This window comes from Necator americanus, chromosome X, assembly GCF_031761385.1.
Source record: "Necator americanus strain Aroian chromosome X, whole genome shotgun sequence".
Taxonomy (NCBI): domain Eukaryota; kingdom Metazoa; phylum Nematoda; class Chromadorea; order Rhabditida; family Ancylostomatidae; genus Necator; species Necator americanus.
Genome location: NC_087376.1, coordinates 30,205,617 through 30,219,749, shown reverse-complemented (window position 1 = coordinate 30,219,749; position 14,133 = coordinate 30,205,617). Strand labels below are relative to the sequence as shown.

At 42.4% G+C, this 14,133-nt stretch overlaps 3 protein-coding genes across 4 annotated transcripts; all 3 read right to left on the bottom strand.

Moving 5' to 3' along the window:
* Window positions 1-603: 603 nt before the first annotated feature.
* On the bottom strand, window positions 604-4,513 carry RB195_025940 (uncharacterized protein; the record flags this gene model as incomplete). The annotated part of the gene is made up of 11 exons (XM_064214277.1): window positions 604-741; window positions 1,458-1,576; window positions 1,856-1,999; window positions 2,057-2,135; window positions 2,403-2,600; window positions 2,669-2,788; window positions 2,847-2,969; window positions 3,027-3,137; window positions 3,197-3,310; window positions 3,369-3,440; window positions 4,085-4,513. 11 exons carry the CDS (start codon window positions 4,511-4,513, stop codon window positions 604-606), a joined length of 1,647 nt encoding a protein of 548 aa, XP_064070158.1.
* Window positions 4,514-4,797: 284 nt separating this feature from the next.
* On the bottom strand, window positions 4,798-7,950 carry RB195_025939 (uncharacterized protein; the record flags this gene model as incomplete). 2 transcript variants are annotated; one of them, XM_064214276.1, is made up of 7 exons in its annotated part: window positions 4,798-4,936; window positions 5,706-5,839; window positions 6,291-6,427; window positions 6,491-6,652; window positions 6,755-6,818; window positions 6,962-7,072; window positions 7,789-7,950. In XM_064214276.1, the coding sequence occupies 7 exons, from the start codon at window positions 7,948-7,950 to the stop codon at window positions 4,798-4,800; spliced, it is 909 nt and encodes a 302-aa protein (XP_064070156.1). The 2 variants fall into 2 exon arrangements, with proteins under 2 accessions (XP_064070156.1, XP_064070157.1); XM_064214275.1 differs by having other exon boundaries at window positions 7,789-7,860.
* Window positions 7,951-8,263: 313 nt separating this feature from the next.
* On the bottom strand, window positions 8,264-11,751 carry RB195_025938 (uncharacterized protein; the record flags this gene model as incomplete). Its single annotated transcript, XM_013435754.2, has 12 exons — window positions 8,264-8,389; window positions 8,674-8,819; window positions 8,880-8,965; window positions 9,023-9,107; window positions 9,809-10,012; window positions 10,291-10,404; window positions 10,468-10,704; window positions 10,767-10,949; window positions 11,008-11,098; window positions 11,160-11,387; window positions 11,468-11,551; window positions 11,623-11,751. The coding sequence occupies 12 exons, from the start codon at window positions 11,749-11,751 to the stop codon at window positions 8,264-8,266; spliced, it is 1,713 nt and encodes a 570-aa protein (XP_013291208.2).
* Between the last annotated feature and the right edge of the window lie 2,382 nt (window positions 11,752-14,133).

Below are 14,133 nucleotides of genomic sequence, written 5' to 3'. Positions count from 1 at the left end.
TTACATTATCGCGTTTCTTTTCCTTTCAATATAATCCAACGGCGTATCGCATCCATTCCAAATTTATTTATTTCTTATTGCTAAGAAAGAACATTAATCCTACCCTTTGTGGCATCCATAAATTCTAGGACAAGGTAGGAACCTATCTTTACAGAGCGTTCCCATTCGTTCATTCAGAAGCAGAAGAACTCCTTCAAGGATTACATGTTTTCAATATTCATTAGAATTATTATTGTTACAATTGAAAACTAATTATTTCTGAATCTTCCAGATAACAACAAGAAATCTCTTTAACAACATACACACGATGCGTGCATGTTTCTAAAGAATACACTATGTACAACATAATGCACGCAACCTCGGCCGAAGTACACAGTAACATATGAGGGGATCAATCGTTAGTCGATATTCGATCAACACTTTGAGAATTATTACGAATTATCGGAACACGTTTTACATGGAATGTTTGAGAGGATAATCGATGACAATGAATCAACGAAAACTCAAAAAAGAAAGACAAGGGATAACCCATGGTTGGATCAGGAAAGAATGTTGGACAATGTATGAATCAAGAATGAATAGAATAAAAATAAAATTCCGGATTCAACCTTGAATGTTGAATAATGAAGGAGGGAATGTGCAAAGAGAACTCTCGACCGGTGCGACAATGTTTAGAAGGCGGGAGATTCCGTTGACCAGTCCCTTTCTCTCCAGAACCGCATTTACGTCGCTCTCGTAACGCTGCAACAGAATAGTTTCACGAATATTATCCGATTTTTCAAAACTGTGACGTCTTTCGACAGATGCTTCGGAAAATAATCGTAGGAACGTGATGAAAATGTTCCCAACAAAATCTGTGAACCACACAGAAAAAGAAAATCGTTCAATAATGGAGATCAAGAATTGGGAATCACAGGACCTATGCGCCACTACCCAACGTAGCAGATGCAATCAATTCTTTCCATAGACTGCGCAGAATTAAATTTTTGTTAAGTACGTACTTAACTGCAAAAGGATAGTGAAAATGAGTTCTTGAAAAAAAAAAGATGCAAGGATACCACAACTTCCAAGGAGAAACAATAAAATCGCTTTGAATTCATCTTAGATTCCTTTCCTCAAAACTCACTTCATTTCCGTGAACATTTTCCGAAGAATGACTTTATAAATTATTTCTCCGCCACCGGCTCGAAACGGGTACAGTGCAATTGGTCGGTTACGATACGGTCCAATAAGCGTAACGAAAGGTACTGTGCACTAATGAAGTTGACAAGGTTACCAACAGAATAATGGCACGGCACGAAGATCTTCGTCTCCGTCAAGGTTAATACTAGTTGATGGGTTCACAGTTGTTGGCATGTACTTAAGTGTGCACTCGAAAAGGTTAATTTCAAGATGTCACTCGAACCGCAAAGTTGATGAGTACCAAGTTGTTTTCTTTCTGGACAATTACACCTCACCTGCTTGTAAACAACTGGATCTCTAGCGAACACATATAATGGGAAGTTGCAGTTCGTTGACATGATGACGTATTCGTATTCGTTATTTGAATTTAATGGTCCCAAGTAGAGAACGTGCACTGAAATACAATTTATTTCATGAATGTAACTCGATTTTCGTAGCAGCTATTGAGTCACGTATCCATGGACCAGTCCACTGGTCACGTTTCTCCGTAATTTATTTGACCCACATCACTGGACTGGATTACAGTTGAGTAACTGGTGTATATGGGAGCGAAATCAACGAACGGGAAAGGGAGGTGAGTGGGTGAGGGTGTTTTAGCAAAAAAAAAGCAGTTATATAATGTTTTTAAATAAAATCCTCTGAGATCATCCTAAAAATTGAAGAAATGACTGACCATTAACGTCTTCCTGATTTGAAGTTGTTCGGTAGATAAGTTCTCCTGGTGACTTAATCATGGCATACCCAGAGCTGATCTTTGGTTTCCCGTACGGTGTTCCATCGGTTGTGTACTCGAATATCTCAAAGATCGATCCTGGGCCTTAAATAGAGGAATTTACGAGAAAAAACATTCAAAACGAAACAAAATATCAGTGACCTCCGTTGTTTACGTCATTCAGCTTCTTGTACGCAACCATGCTACATTGTCCAGCAGACAATGGAGGGCTGTAGACGACCTAAACCGGGAAACATCAGCCATATCTTGCAGAATACCACCTTAGGACGAAGTTTTGTTAAGTGGTAAACAGAGTAAACAAACAGAAGAAATGCGCAGACCAAATGGCTGCGGCCGAGCAATGTAAAGCAATGAATAGCCTTGGCCGGGTCGAGAGCGCTTTCAGCGAGGTCGATTTAGCGGTCAGTCAAAGAAGCGAATCATCGATCATCGAATCGAAGTAAGGACAACTATCCAGAATCTACATCGTGAACTCGTAATCTCTCACCTGATACCACTGGCCCATAAACGACTGCAGCTCGAAGCCGACCGGTTCAGGTTTGTGAGTGCATAGAGGAGAAGATGGTTGAATAATGAAGTTCTGAACCATTTCCAGATTCTCAGTGATCGCAGCGGATTGAGCAGGTGTTAGGGTGAGATTATTGAGAGAAGGAAGCTCAGGGTGCTCAGCTAACGTGTCGTTGGGCTGAAAATTCACAGTTCACATGTTTAATAGAAGTGAACGTGTCTAGAAATTGACACAGCCGCCACTACCTGCACACTGTTCGATGTCAGAGCCTTGTACAGTACGTTCGAGATCATGTTCTTTGCAGGAAGTGGACTGTTTTCGCCGCCGATAAGGTTCGACACTGCTTTTCCCAGAGCATTCTTGTCCTAAAACGCAAACTTTTACCAACAACGCTACGTTCTCTTTCGTAGTGAGTCTTTTCACCTCCACTGCGGATTTCCCATTCTTAGATTCAGCTGCCTTCTTCTGGGTCATGCTAATCAGATTGAAAATAGTTCCGATGAGGCCACCAGAAGAAGTGGATGACTCTTCAGACAGACCACCGAACTGAAATTGTTTTGTTCGTTTCCACTTTAGTCCCGAGTATATCACTCGCGTAACAACCTCGTCGTCATCATTCCCTTCATCTCCATCATCATCAACGGAAGAAGCTACATTTGATACAGATTGTGGAGCACGACGAATTTCTGCTGGTAAGAATCCACCTTCAGGAACCTATAAATGTCGTGGCAAACATAATAGAAAATAGAACGTCAATTAGGAGCCTTCAGCACCTCCGGAGCGGTAGGGATTTGTGGAAGTGATGGTGTGTCGTCAATAACAACGGCCTCACGGCTACGGAAAGATTGTGGCTGGACGATGGGTGCCTTGGGAAGTTTTGGGAACACCTTCAATAACTCGGTCAGAATATTCAAGTTGCAGAGAAGAAATGAGAGTAGTATTCACTTTAGGTATACCGCCAATCGAGCTCTTAGGTGCTTCTCCAGATCCCTCTACTGAGTCGTCTTTGTTCTTTTTCTGAAACACCATGTATATGTTTCTTGAGGAAATAACATGTGTCATTCCTTAAGCTCATGGGAAATTTTGGAAAAAAAAAATCTCTGAACTATGTACATTCAGCAGGCCTTCACATGCTGTTGGCCAAAATTAAACATGTATCTCGAAATGTTTCTTAATTTCACACAACACGATACTTACAAACTTCTAGATTTTCTTTAAGTAGTTTCTATTTTACCTTTTATCTTCTTCTGTTCAATGAAAAATTGTAAGAGTTTCGAAGTTTTAATGATAAATACTTCGATGATATCGTTTCTCGCATTTAAATCAACAACATAACAAATGCAGCTGATCGCGCGAATTGATGTGATCGTAATAGTCTCGCGGAACAGCCAGTTTAATTAGTCTTCAAGAAAGATTGACCGTGTCGACACCTTCCGTCTCTAATATCACTGCGAAAGTTTTCAGCGGAAGCATTCTGTCAAACGACTTCCAAATCTATTTTCTAAAATCTATTTTCTTGAAACCAATGTGTAGTGAATCGCATAAGAACCAAGTGCAGCAATGAAATTTGAACCACAAGATTCAAGGGGTAGAAGAGAGTTGATGATTGGTTTCAACAATTTGTTTGAAAAAAACTTTATTGCATCCTTATGAATACCTACCTCTGGAGCTCTACGCGTGTTGCCAGAACCGAAAGAAGTGACTGGCTTATTATTGTTCAGAAGTGCGAATCCAGAACCGAAGCCAGGAGGCAGGGCCTGCCCACTGGCTGGTTCAGGTGCTGTGAAGAACTGCTCAAGCGTTCTCTCTAGAGTGGAGGGCACGTGGACAGGCTTATTATTGCTTACAGGCTCAGAGGGAGCACCAATTTCGTAAGCCTTTTCTGGAAATAGACCGCCGGGACGAGGGCCCAGCAGCGAATCAACGAGTTCACGAGCATGACCGTCTAGCTCAAAGAATGAGGAATACTCTGGTGGCACAGTGGGCTTCGGGGCGAAGCGGGGCGCTTGTGGAAGGGCAAAAGCGTCGTGTTGGCACGTCGCCGGAGAGATGACGGCGACGGCACCGACCAACGCACACAACCACTGCATATCCGACTGATGCTAGGATACTCTTTCCCAAAGGAGGAGATAGATGGGGATGTACACGATAGCGCGGAATCGACGAGTGATTGCCCTTTATGACACGATTTATTGCGAGATACAGAGAAACACAACACAGATATTATGTGGTTAGTGCGGGAGGCGGTAGTGATGACTGCAGCAGCGGCGACGGACGACGGTGACGGCGACGAGATGTCGAGGGGCGGGTGAACCCCCGATCATCCCAGCGAAACGAGGTCAGTGAGTCGTGGCGAGTAGAGACGGCGTGAGATTCAGTGACCTTGAGTGCCGACCAGCCGCTCGAGAGTCTTCTTAGGATCACGCAACATGTCCGCCAAAGGCATGCCTGACATCGCTGGTTCGGCTGTTCCGTTTTTACTTCGCTCAGCCAGTTCTTGATTCTTCAGCACTCTGAAATCAAGGTCTGTTACATAGAATGACAAGGAAGTCTCTGCGCACCTTTTTGGAAAAAAAAAAACACTTGGTAGTTATAAACGGAAACCGAAGAACTCAGTAGACGATCAAAATGCAACTCATGTGGAAAATTACTTGATCTCTCCTAGGATTAGGATCAGTTGAGTTAAGCGCACCGCAAAAGTCCTGGGGACCGGTTGAAAAATTTCTGTGATTCAACTATACTATTCGGACTATCATTTGACCGAACCCTGCCAAAAACAAACAAATTACTCCTTAAGTACTCATGGTTCTTAATCTTAGTAAATCGATATGATATCGATACTCACATTTTCTTGACCACAATAGTACTGAACAAACTGGAGATGAAATAAAATCAGGACCATTATAAATAGTGGAGCTCTGGTGCAAACATTTTTTTCGAATAGAAAAATAAAAATGGAGCATTAGCGACCTATTTGGTGTTTCTTTCACATGCCAATTGAAACAAAATTATTTTTTGATAATTTGTGATACTTGCGCAAACGAAATTTATTCTTGTATTAAAATGTTTTCATGGAATAGAGCTTGTTTACTTACTAAACCTTTCCTAGAGAGATGAGGTCAACAAACGTCATGTGTGCAAATGAAATAAACCTACACTTGAATTCAACGTTAAACTCATGAACAACGCTTTGGAAGAAATCTCTCGAAAAGGGATATAATTTCCAAGGACTGGTCTTTTATACTACAAATTCTGCAAAACGCTAAAATGTATAGTACGTACCGTCGTGCAAAGACTTCCTTCTCTGAAGGCCATTCGCAATCTGGTCCCTGATAAATTGGACGAGGGCTGTTCCAGAATACCCGTCCTCCAAATCCTTTCTTCTCCATGAACTCCAACACATCTTTGTTGTACTTCTGTTGAAAAAAAAAACGGTCAGAATGTAAATTTTCTGCTAACTTAAATGTATTTTTATTTAATCAAACGATCTGCCGATCTTTAGACACTTGGGGCATTGTTGTTACCGTACGGCTTGGTTTTCGATTCGTTGCCATACAGATCTACAGGCGATTACGTAACCGCCGGAATTTCATGGTATGACCTAGATTTTTCTGCGGTGCGCTCCTTTCGCACCCATTTCGCGCGTGCAACGTTGCGTAAGGCGGTACCGCTGTTAAAAGGCATCGCATGGGTAGAGGACTCACCGATCCTGGAGGTTAAAAACTCAACTTCTACTGACGCCAATGAACTGAGAAGGAACTTAGAGTCGGTGCAACCCCAAAGGCACAGAGTTTATGGCAACTCTTCAAGTTACTATTCAACTCTTTCGAAGTTAAACACAGTAAGAAATCCGAAGCTCGAGTTTACCTGGAAGAAAATATGTGGATCCCGTGAGTAAACCATGAGAGAGAGGCGATTGGCGTCAGTTACAACTATGTACTGGAGAGGTTCGTCAGCTTTCCTGGTTTCATTGTCAAATGCAGGACCAGCGGCGATGATGTAGACTGGAAATGTGTTATTTACGTTGTGCATACTTATATTGTAATAAACTCGTCCGATATTCTCACATTGTCTTGGATAAAAGTATTCTTCGGTATACATCCAGTATTGGCCGGGCCCAACTTTGTTCATATCTCTCTTGTAAGTCTCAATTGGCCCAGCTTTTGACATTGTTCTATATGCCTCTTCCATTGAAAAACCATCTTCTCCCATAATTGGGTTAGGTGAAACTGTAATGGATAACCAGTACAGAAGATAAAGTGGATTTGTTTTTCTACTTGTATTCATCCACCAAATGTCCATCATGGAATTAGGGCAAGGTGCGCACTTACAGTAGGCAACTGGGCAAAACATTTGCGTTCGAAAAACGTCGAAATTGATGGCTGCTTTGTACATCTGAAGACTGTAGATTGGTATGAGATCTCTTTGAAAGGTCAACACAGAAACTATGAGCACAGTACTGTACTCAATGTATCCTTCCTCAACTATTCGATGTATAGAAATGACCAATAATGGGCAAATAGCAGATATTTACCTACCTGGAACCACCGCCCCATTATTAACTCGGACGGTACATTAATAGTGTCAACACTCGTTTCCAGCATTCGTCCGATACCACCGATGATACCTGTGATTGTATTGAGATCCATCTGAAAAAGGGAGCGACAGTTTAACGAAGTTCCCTGGATTGCTCTACAACACTTCAAACATATATATATATGTATACAGATTGAATTGCGTCTTCGTGATATCGAGTCAAAAATATTCTAATATGAAAAGATACACAATGGAAAATGAGGAACGAATCTTGCTATTCCGACAGGTATGAAGTAAACAATTCACCGAAAAGACGATGCTATAGGGTTCAAACAAAACTGCTGCACCATCTGATTGAAATCTCTGGCAGCATTTTTTATTGTGATTTATGAGCGTTTTTAGATAACCAAATATTGAAAAATTTGGATATTTTACTGAATATGTTTGAAACGAGCAAAACTTCACTTAGCTAAAAATACGAGTAAAATTAAAGAGAAAAGTTAATGGAACTACATATAGATAGAAATGTTAAGCAGTTCTTTAGTTGCTCTCCCTTCAGCGTTTTCATAGAAGCTGTGATTAGAGCATAAATTTCCATTAAGATTTACAGGTAGAAGGCTTCCAACTCTCAGGATTACAGCAACAACTCAATAGTTTTCATAACACAAATTCCTGCCTGTTAACTCCCGTGCAACATTAGTGAGCAAAGCATTTCGCTTATGTGTAGTGTTCTCCTAAGAAAATTTGCGTTATCCCTTCTTTGTCCTGATACCGTGATCCATGTCGAGATCTCTTATGAGGTGAGAACTGATAAGTATCTATCGCTTACCGCATTCTCTCCGATAGCGAGTACAGATGATGGACCAAGGAGGAGACATAGGATGAGGGTGTTCCCGAGCATGGCTGCGCGACGACTGCCTGGCTGTGTGACCTTCGCGGCGATCCGTGGGCCTAGACGACCACCCAAAGCCCTGATTCGCGCCACCACCATCAAGTACATACAACCGGTCGTAGGTCAAGGTATTATCGGACTCAATTAATTTCTAGCCATCAATTACCATAGTTAAACGAAGTTCCATTTTCGACACCCGAGTTCTACTGTTGCACTCTTGTTTCGCTGCAAATTCCGCAACGATTGGTGGACATGTCGTAAGCCGGAAGAGGTCTTTATAAAATCTTTTATTTCATATTATTTGAAACAATATCAGCAACAATAACTATTATTAGCATTCTAATGTACAGCAACCAAGAGTGGAATGTTGTGGAGGTCTTCTCTGAGAAATGGCAACGGGTGAGAGTAGTAGTTACTTCCCGAACACTTCGAATGTGCTGTCAGCGTACTGACAGCTGGAATAACCGGATGGTTGCAAGAGATTGAAGGCTCGAATGAAGCCGTTGATGAAACCTTGGTCCTCCAACCAACGAAGTACCTTAAAATGTAAGTTTGTGAAATTTTCAGTTCATCTCTAGGCGACGGCATGTATGATTTTTCTCCTGAGATAACAAAATATTGGAATGTGAAGTCGTAAATGTACACCATGTGCATCATTTTGTCCAGAATATGCTAAGACAATAGAATTATCACAGATTTCCAAAGAGTTGACAAGGTCATCGGCGCCCGGCAATTCGAGCGCAATGGATACGAGAATTTTATCTACGCCTATCACATAAAAATCAGCGCCAAACAATTTGCAAAAAATTCGTAAACGCGAACCTCAGTTTGGTATTTGGCTTTGAAGGTGTCAGGATCTCGCACAAGCACTGTTACTGGATATCGAACCCAATTGGACACAATTGCGTACTCATACTGTGGATTTCCGAATGGATCCTTGCCCTCTGGGCCAAGTTTGTAAATCCAGACTGAAGAGAGAGATTATACGAAATAACGACTAAGGAATTTGGGCAGGAAGCGCTACGAACATGGTTGAGCATCACTGCTTTCGCTGGTGTGCAGCTGCAACATAGCATCCTTGTTACCACCGCGGAACGCGTAACCAATCGAATACCTAAACGGAAGATTTCAATCTATTAAATGTATTTTCAGGATGTAACCACGAACACACCTAACAGGTCCGAATTCTGATCCTTCTCTGTAGATCTTCAGCGCTGTGAAAGTGGCGGTCTTGTCATTCTTGGTCAATCCACCGTCTGAATGAGATTCACTGTAGTACGGTAGAAGAAAACATTGACCTCTATTAATTCATCCACGAAATCATCGCGAATCAGGTTTTAATGCGTTCATTGCACCTCAGAAGAGGAACGTACTGCTGTCACTGCGTTAGTTCTTGTCATCACTTGGTCAGAGTGATTTTGAAAAGTGAAATATTACGTGGCGTACGTATGCCATCCGAATTAGTTTGGATATGGTTTGGTAGTAGTTATTGTCACGATCTGACCGCGCGTCATCGTAAAATGTCCCCGATTTACTCACTATTTTTCATTTTGATCTGGATGGAGGGAGATCAAAATCATACTTGGGGCAAGCGACCAATATGTATGCGACCGCTAGCAGCCAACCGGTAAAGGTGATGATCACCTCGGCAAGAACCTGACCGGGATAAAACACTACAAAAATCGAGGTAAATCATCTGAGGCGGGGTAGTGAGGGCAACTAGTGATGCCATCGATGGTACCAGGTCGGGAACGGAACTCGTTCCGCTTGCTTACTGAGGCATTTTTTGAGGAAATGAAGGAGTTTCATAGGGAAGGGATCTCTGTAAAAAGATAAGTTCAGCGCCAGAGAGTTTTCCTGTAGGCCATTACTTTTTTATCTGGAACACGCTGCCTATCTCTTTTCGCCTTGAAATTCAAAACTTTGCATGAAGACCTAAGCTAGAAAGAAAACTAACAGTGGTGCACAACACAGCGCTGCTCAGTTGCTCGTGGTGAGTTGATTCCCTCGAACCATCTGCCCATGAACTTGCTGAGATCGAAATCAGCTGGAGTTTCAGGAAGTAGAGCATCAGTGACATTATCAGCAAGCGTTTGAAGTTGCTCAGGTGGAAGCATATCAGCTAATGTTGTTCCATTAGATAATCGTCGAGTGATTGAACCTGCAATTCCAGAAATCTTTTCCCTCGGAGGATTTTAATTGTCCACAACTGTTAGCTGATTATGAGCGTTCGAGACGCACGCGTCTAATAATCGCGACCGCAAGTGACCTGGATGTTTCCGTTGCGCCACTAACACACATTCATATCAGTTGGTCGCAATCGCAAAACATTGCTACAAAAGTCGTAAAAGCGAGTGAAGCTCGACGAAAACTAGTGTGGATTTCACTGTCAACCATAGCTTTTTCTTTCTTTAAACTGAAAGAATTCGAATGTCGAACCGATTAGATTGACTACGTCAATTTGTCCTTGTGCATTGCGAGGAATTCCTCCAGGCAAAAGCGGGATTCCGGGGATCCTCGGCAGACCAGCATGAGTAGGAGTATTACCGCCACCTTGAAAAGAATACAACTGCAATATGGACCTCTATTTGACTCTAGTCAAACCCAGTGACAAACCTCCCCCAAGGAACGATGATATTCCAGAAAGAGCACGTTGTGCAGTTGAAGGTTGACGTCGAATATCCTTTCCGCGAATTTGATTGGTGATAGCATTCTCATCCACAGATTGAGAAATAGCAGGACCATCAACTGAAGCAGCTGCACCAGCGGCTCCGTGACGAGCGGCAGAGGATGAAGAATGTCCAGAGCCCAGAAGTGAAGGCAACGACTGCGAGAGAGCATCGGACACACCAGCTGGAACATCTCCTTCAGTTGAGGAGAAAAAACAACGGATTTACCCAAGATGAAAAACTCACTCTCCTTAACGAGTTTGCGGATAGAATTTGATAGCAACCCGATCAAACCGTTCTCTCCAGGTTTATCAGCGGGCAGAGGGATGTGGCCTCCATTTCCTTCATACGGTCCTGAATTTCTTGCCTCGTTCACAAGTTGCGTGAGCTGATCTTGGAATTTCGGATTGGCTTGAGCGAGAATATCCGCTAAAATAGGTCGAAATCAACAGAGTTGTTCGAAGTACTCTCCATAAGAAGAAACTACCTGATTGCGTTGGAGCAGCATGTGAAACAGCATTTCCGTTGAGGTGCTCAGCAGGAAGTCCTTGAACGGGAATTCCAGCTGCTCGCAGTTCCTACAAGTAAAACATACATATCGTTCCGCTGTTTCACACTTCCGAATAACTAGTTTTCCACCTGAACAGCGCCAGCAAATCCATTCGGGTGATTGCCAGTAAGTCCAGGGATTCCGAAAGAATCTAGTCCAAAGAACTTTATAAGTTGATTTTGAACATCTGGTGGGATTGTGACAGGAGGTGGTGGAGGAACACTAGCGCCAGTCCTGGGGACGAACTGCTGGCTACCGGGAGGAGCAGTTTGTTGAAAGACTGGCTGTTGAGCAGCAGGTGGGGACGGAGGGAGCGGCTAAAATAGTTGAATTGGAAAAGTGTCAGGATTCTGTACACACGTCATTGTTCGACTGGTCGAGATGCTAAATCCGAAACCTGTTGCACTGCAGGCGTTATCACGGGAGCATTTGCAGGTGCTGGTGGCACTACAGGAGGATGGACAGCTCGAGGTGCAGAAACCTGCAACGATAATATTTTTGTGACATCTCAAAAAACGTAACTTATGCGGACAGTATTCTAGTGCGGCGAACCTCCGAAAGGAATCTTGGTCTACTCGACATCGGCTGAAGCCTGATAACCACTGGTTGCGTAGGATCATCTTGAGCAAAAGCCTGTGTGGCTAGTAGGCCGATAACGGCGACAATTAGACAAGATTGCATCTGCAAGCGAATACTGATATTGATGTTCCGGTGACGGTCTGCCTATAGCAGATGCGAATAGCCGAAGCGATGAGGGTGGGATCGGGAGGCGAACAACGGCCGGGGGCGGGTCAAGGCCCAACGCCCCGAACCCCGTCCAAACCGGCCTCTGACCTACTTCGGTCGCCCTTTCCGAAATAGCACCCCCCTAACGACAAGATTCAGGTCAGACCACATCCGATGATGCAACCGATTGCTTATCCCGATGTGTATCTCCGCCGAAATCGGCTGGCACGAATTATCGCACTCGTAGAATTAACACAAGAGAAACGAAATCTTCGCTCGACAACCTATCTGCCCTAACGGGTAGCGTTTTAGGACCACACACGAAGAAAAAAGAGATAATGAAGACAGGACAGTACTCCTTAGAAATCCTTACATCCACGTGAAGAAAAGGTCACGTGTTGAAGTGGGGGTTGAAAATAAATGGTATGTTGAAGATAAATGATAGATATTCTAAACAAAGCATGGAAGTGGAAGTGGCTTGAGCGACAATGCATTTATCGCTACTCTTGAATGAAGGACTTCAGTGGAAGAACTCTCAAGGAGATTAAAAAGGAATCATACAATTCTGTCATGAGCTGAAACAAAAGCCGTAGAAAGATCTTTTTTTCAACGCCGTAAATGTCTTTTTTTTCTTCTTGCATTCTGTGCTTATTATGAACTCCATTCAAAATTGCTGTATTTGTAGAAGTAAAAATTTGTCACTGTTTCATTGCTATCTAACTTTAAAAGATAGCTGAAGAATGCAGTGCAATTCGGAAAGGAGCACAAATCTACCGGATCACGTCATAATCTGAAAGACCAAAGTCAACCCAAAAAGACTGAAGATATTGATGCTTTCCCAGAACGTTACTGCTCAAGCGTTGTTTATCAGGTGGTAGCAAGAAATTTGATAGAACTTTTTACTGCTGTCTGTGTCCCTCAATTTTTTTAAATTCAATTGATTTTATTTATCAACTCCTCCAGTCCGCTGCTGAAGGTGTACGAACGGTCCTACGCCACTGCCGGGAAGTGTGAAGGTTTATTCATATCCTGGACATGTCACGGAACACTTGTTCAACTTGGTGAACGTGGTCAAATGCAGCAGCAACCAGTCTGCTGAGTCACTATTTTCGCCTCCATGCTCAACCTGTCCGGAAACTATGGGAAACCGCATTTCAAAGTGAACATTTAATTTATCGGACGAAGTTAATAATTTACTGGCAAGTGAATATCTTTTTACTGTTTCGAACAAATAAATCACAAATAATTCAAGCCCACCTGATAAAAAAGAGATTAGTTCAATAATAAAATATGCTCAATGTACAAGGACTTGACTATGTCCAATCACCACAGGCAAAATTACAATGTTTTTTTTTTGTTTTTTTTTTTTTTGAGCGCAGGTATCCGCCTACGCTACATAAAAATGTGATGTTTCGGTCACAGTCGGTGCTTTCGCCCGACTAGTATCAAGGAGTATTTTCGCACGACTACAGTATTTATTCTTCGAGCTGTTTTTTTTTGGGAACCTGTAAAACATTGAGAAAGTAAGAACAATCACAAGCCAATATATACACTGTTTATTGTAAACAAACGGTCCCAGAAAATTTGGTTCACGTTGTTCAGCTCATTAGGGAAAGGATCAGCAACAGAGTTCGATTCTTCGTGTGGATGTGATGAACTCGTCAACGTTACGCAACGGCAGCCAGAAATTCCGTTATGTCGGCAAGAATTATATCAGGAAACTATGTGATTCTGCAACTTTTGAGCTTCATTGTTCATGGGTTTCAGTGAATTAAATCTGTGTTGAATATGACGTTTACTTTTGTGTATAGCAGGAAAAATGCAGCTCACACTCACCGCTTCCAAACGATCAGCCCTCAACGATCCTTTAGGTCATTGTTTGCAGGTCTACAGCACCAAAGGTGCTACTCGTCTCATCTCGTTAACCAACAATCATTAACAGTGTATACTTTTTCATTTGGTTAGTTTAGTTTTAGTAGTCATTTTATTTTTCGAACAGAACTGCCCCATCACAGTTGCTGCCATCAATAACTGTTCGGAACAAGGGGCCGGGAATATGCAGGCTCTAGAGGTTCCTTTTTTTGCACAACCCATATAATTATGCTGTCTCCTGTTTGATCTACAACCTGGCGACGTCTTCAGCAAATGACAACTAAGCAAGCTACGTTTTTTTTTTTAAGGGAAAGGCTAATATCCAACTAAAACCTACAAATCATTCCTTAACAAATCAATACAAACTCCAATCCTTCATTCACAAGAAAGAAAAATGGTGGTGAAAGTAAGTTAACACGGCGAAGTAGCACAGCTTCTAGCGTTGTGAGAAAAGTAAAAAGGGCG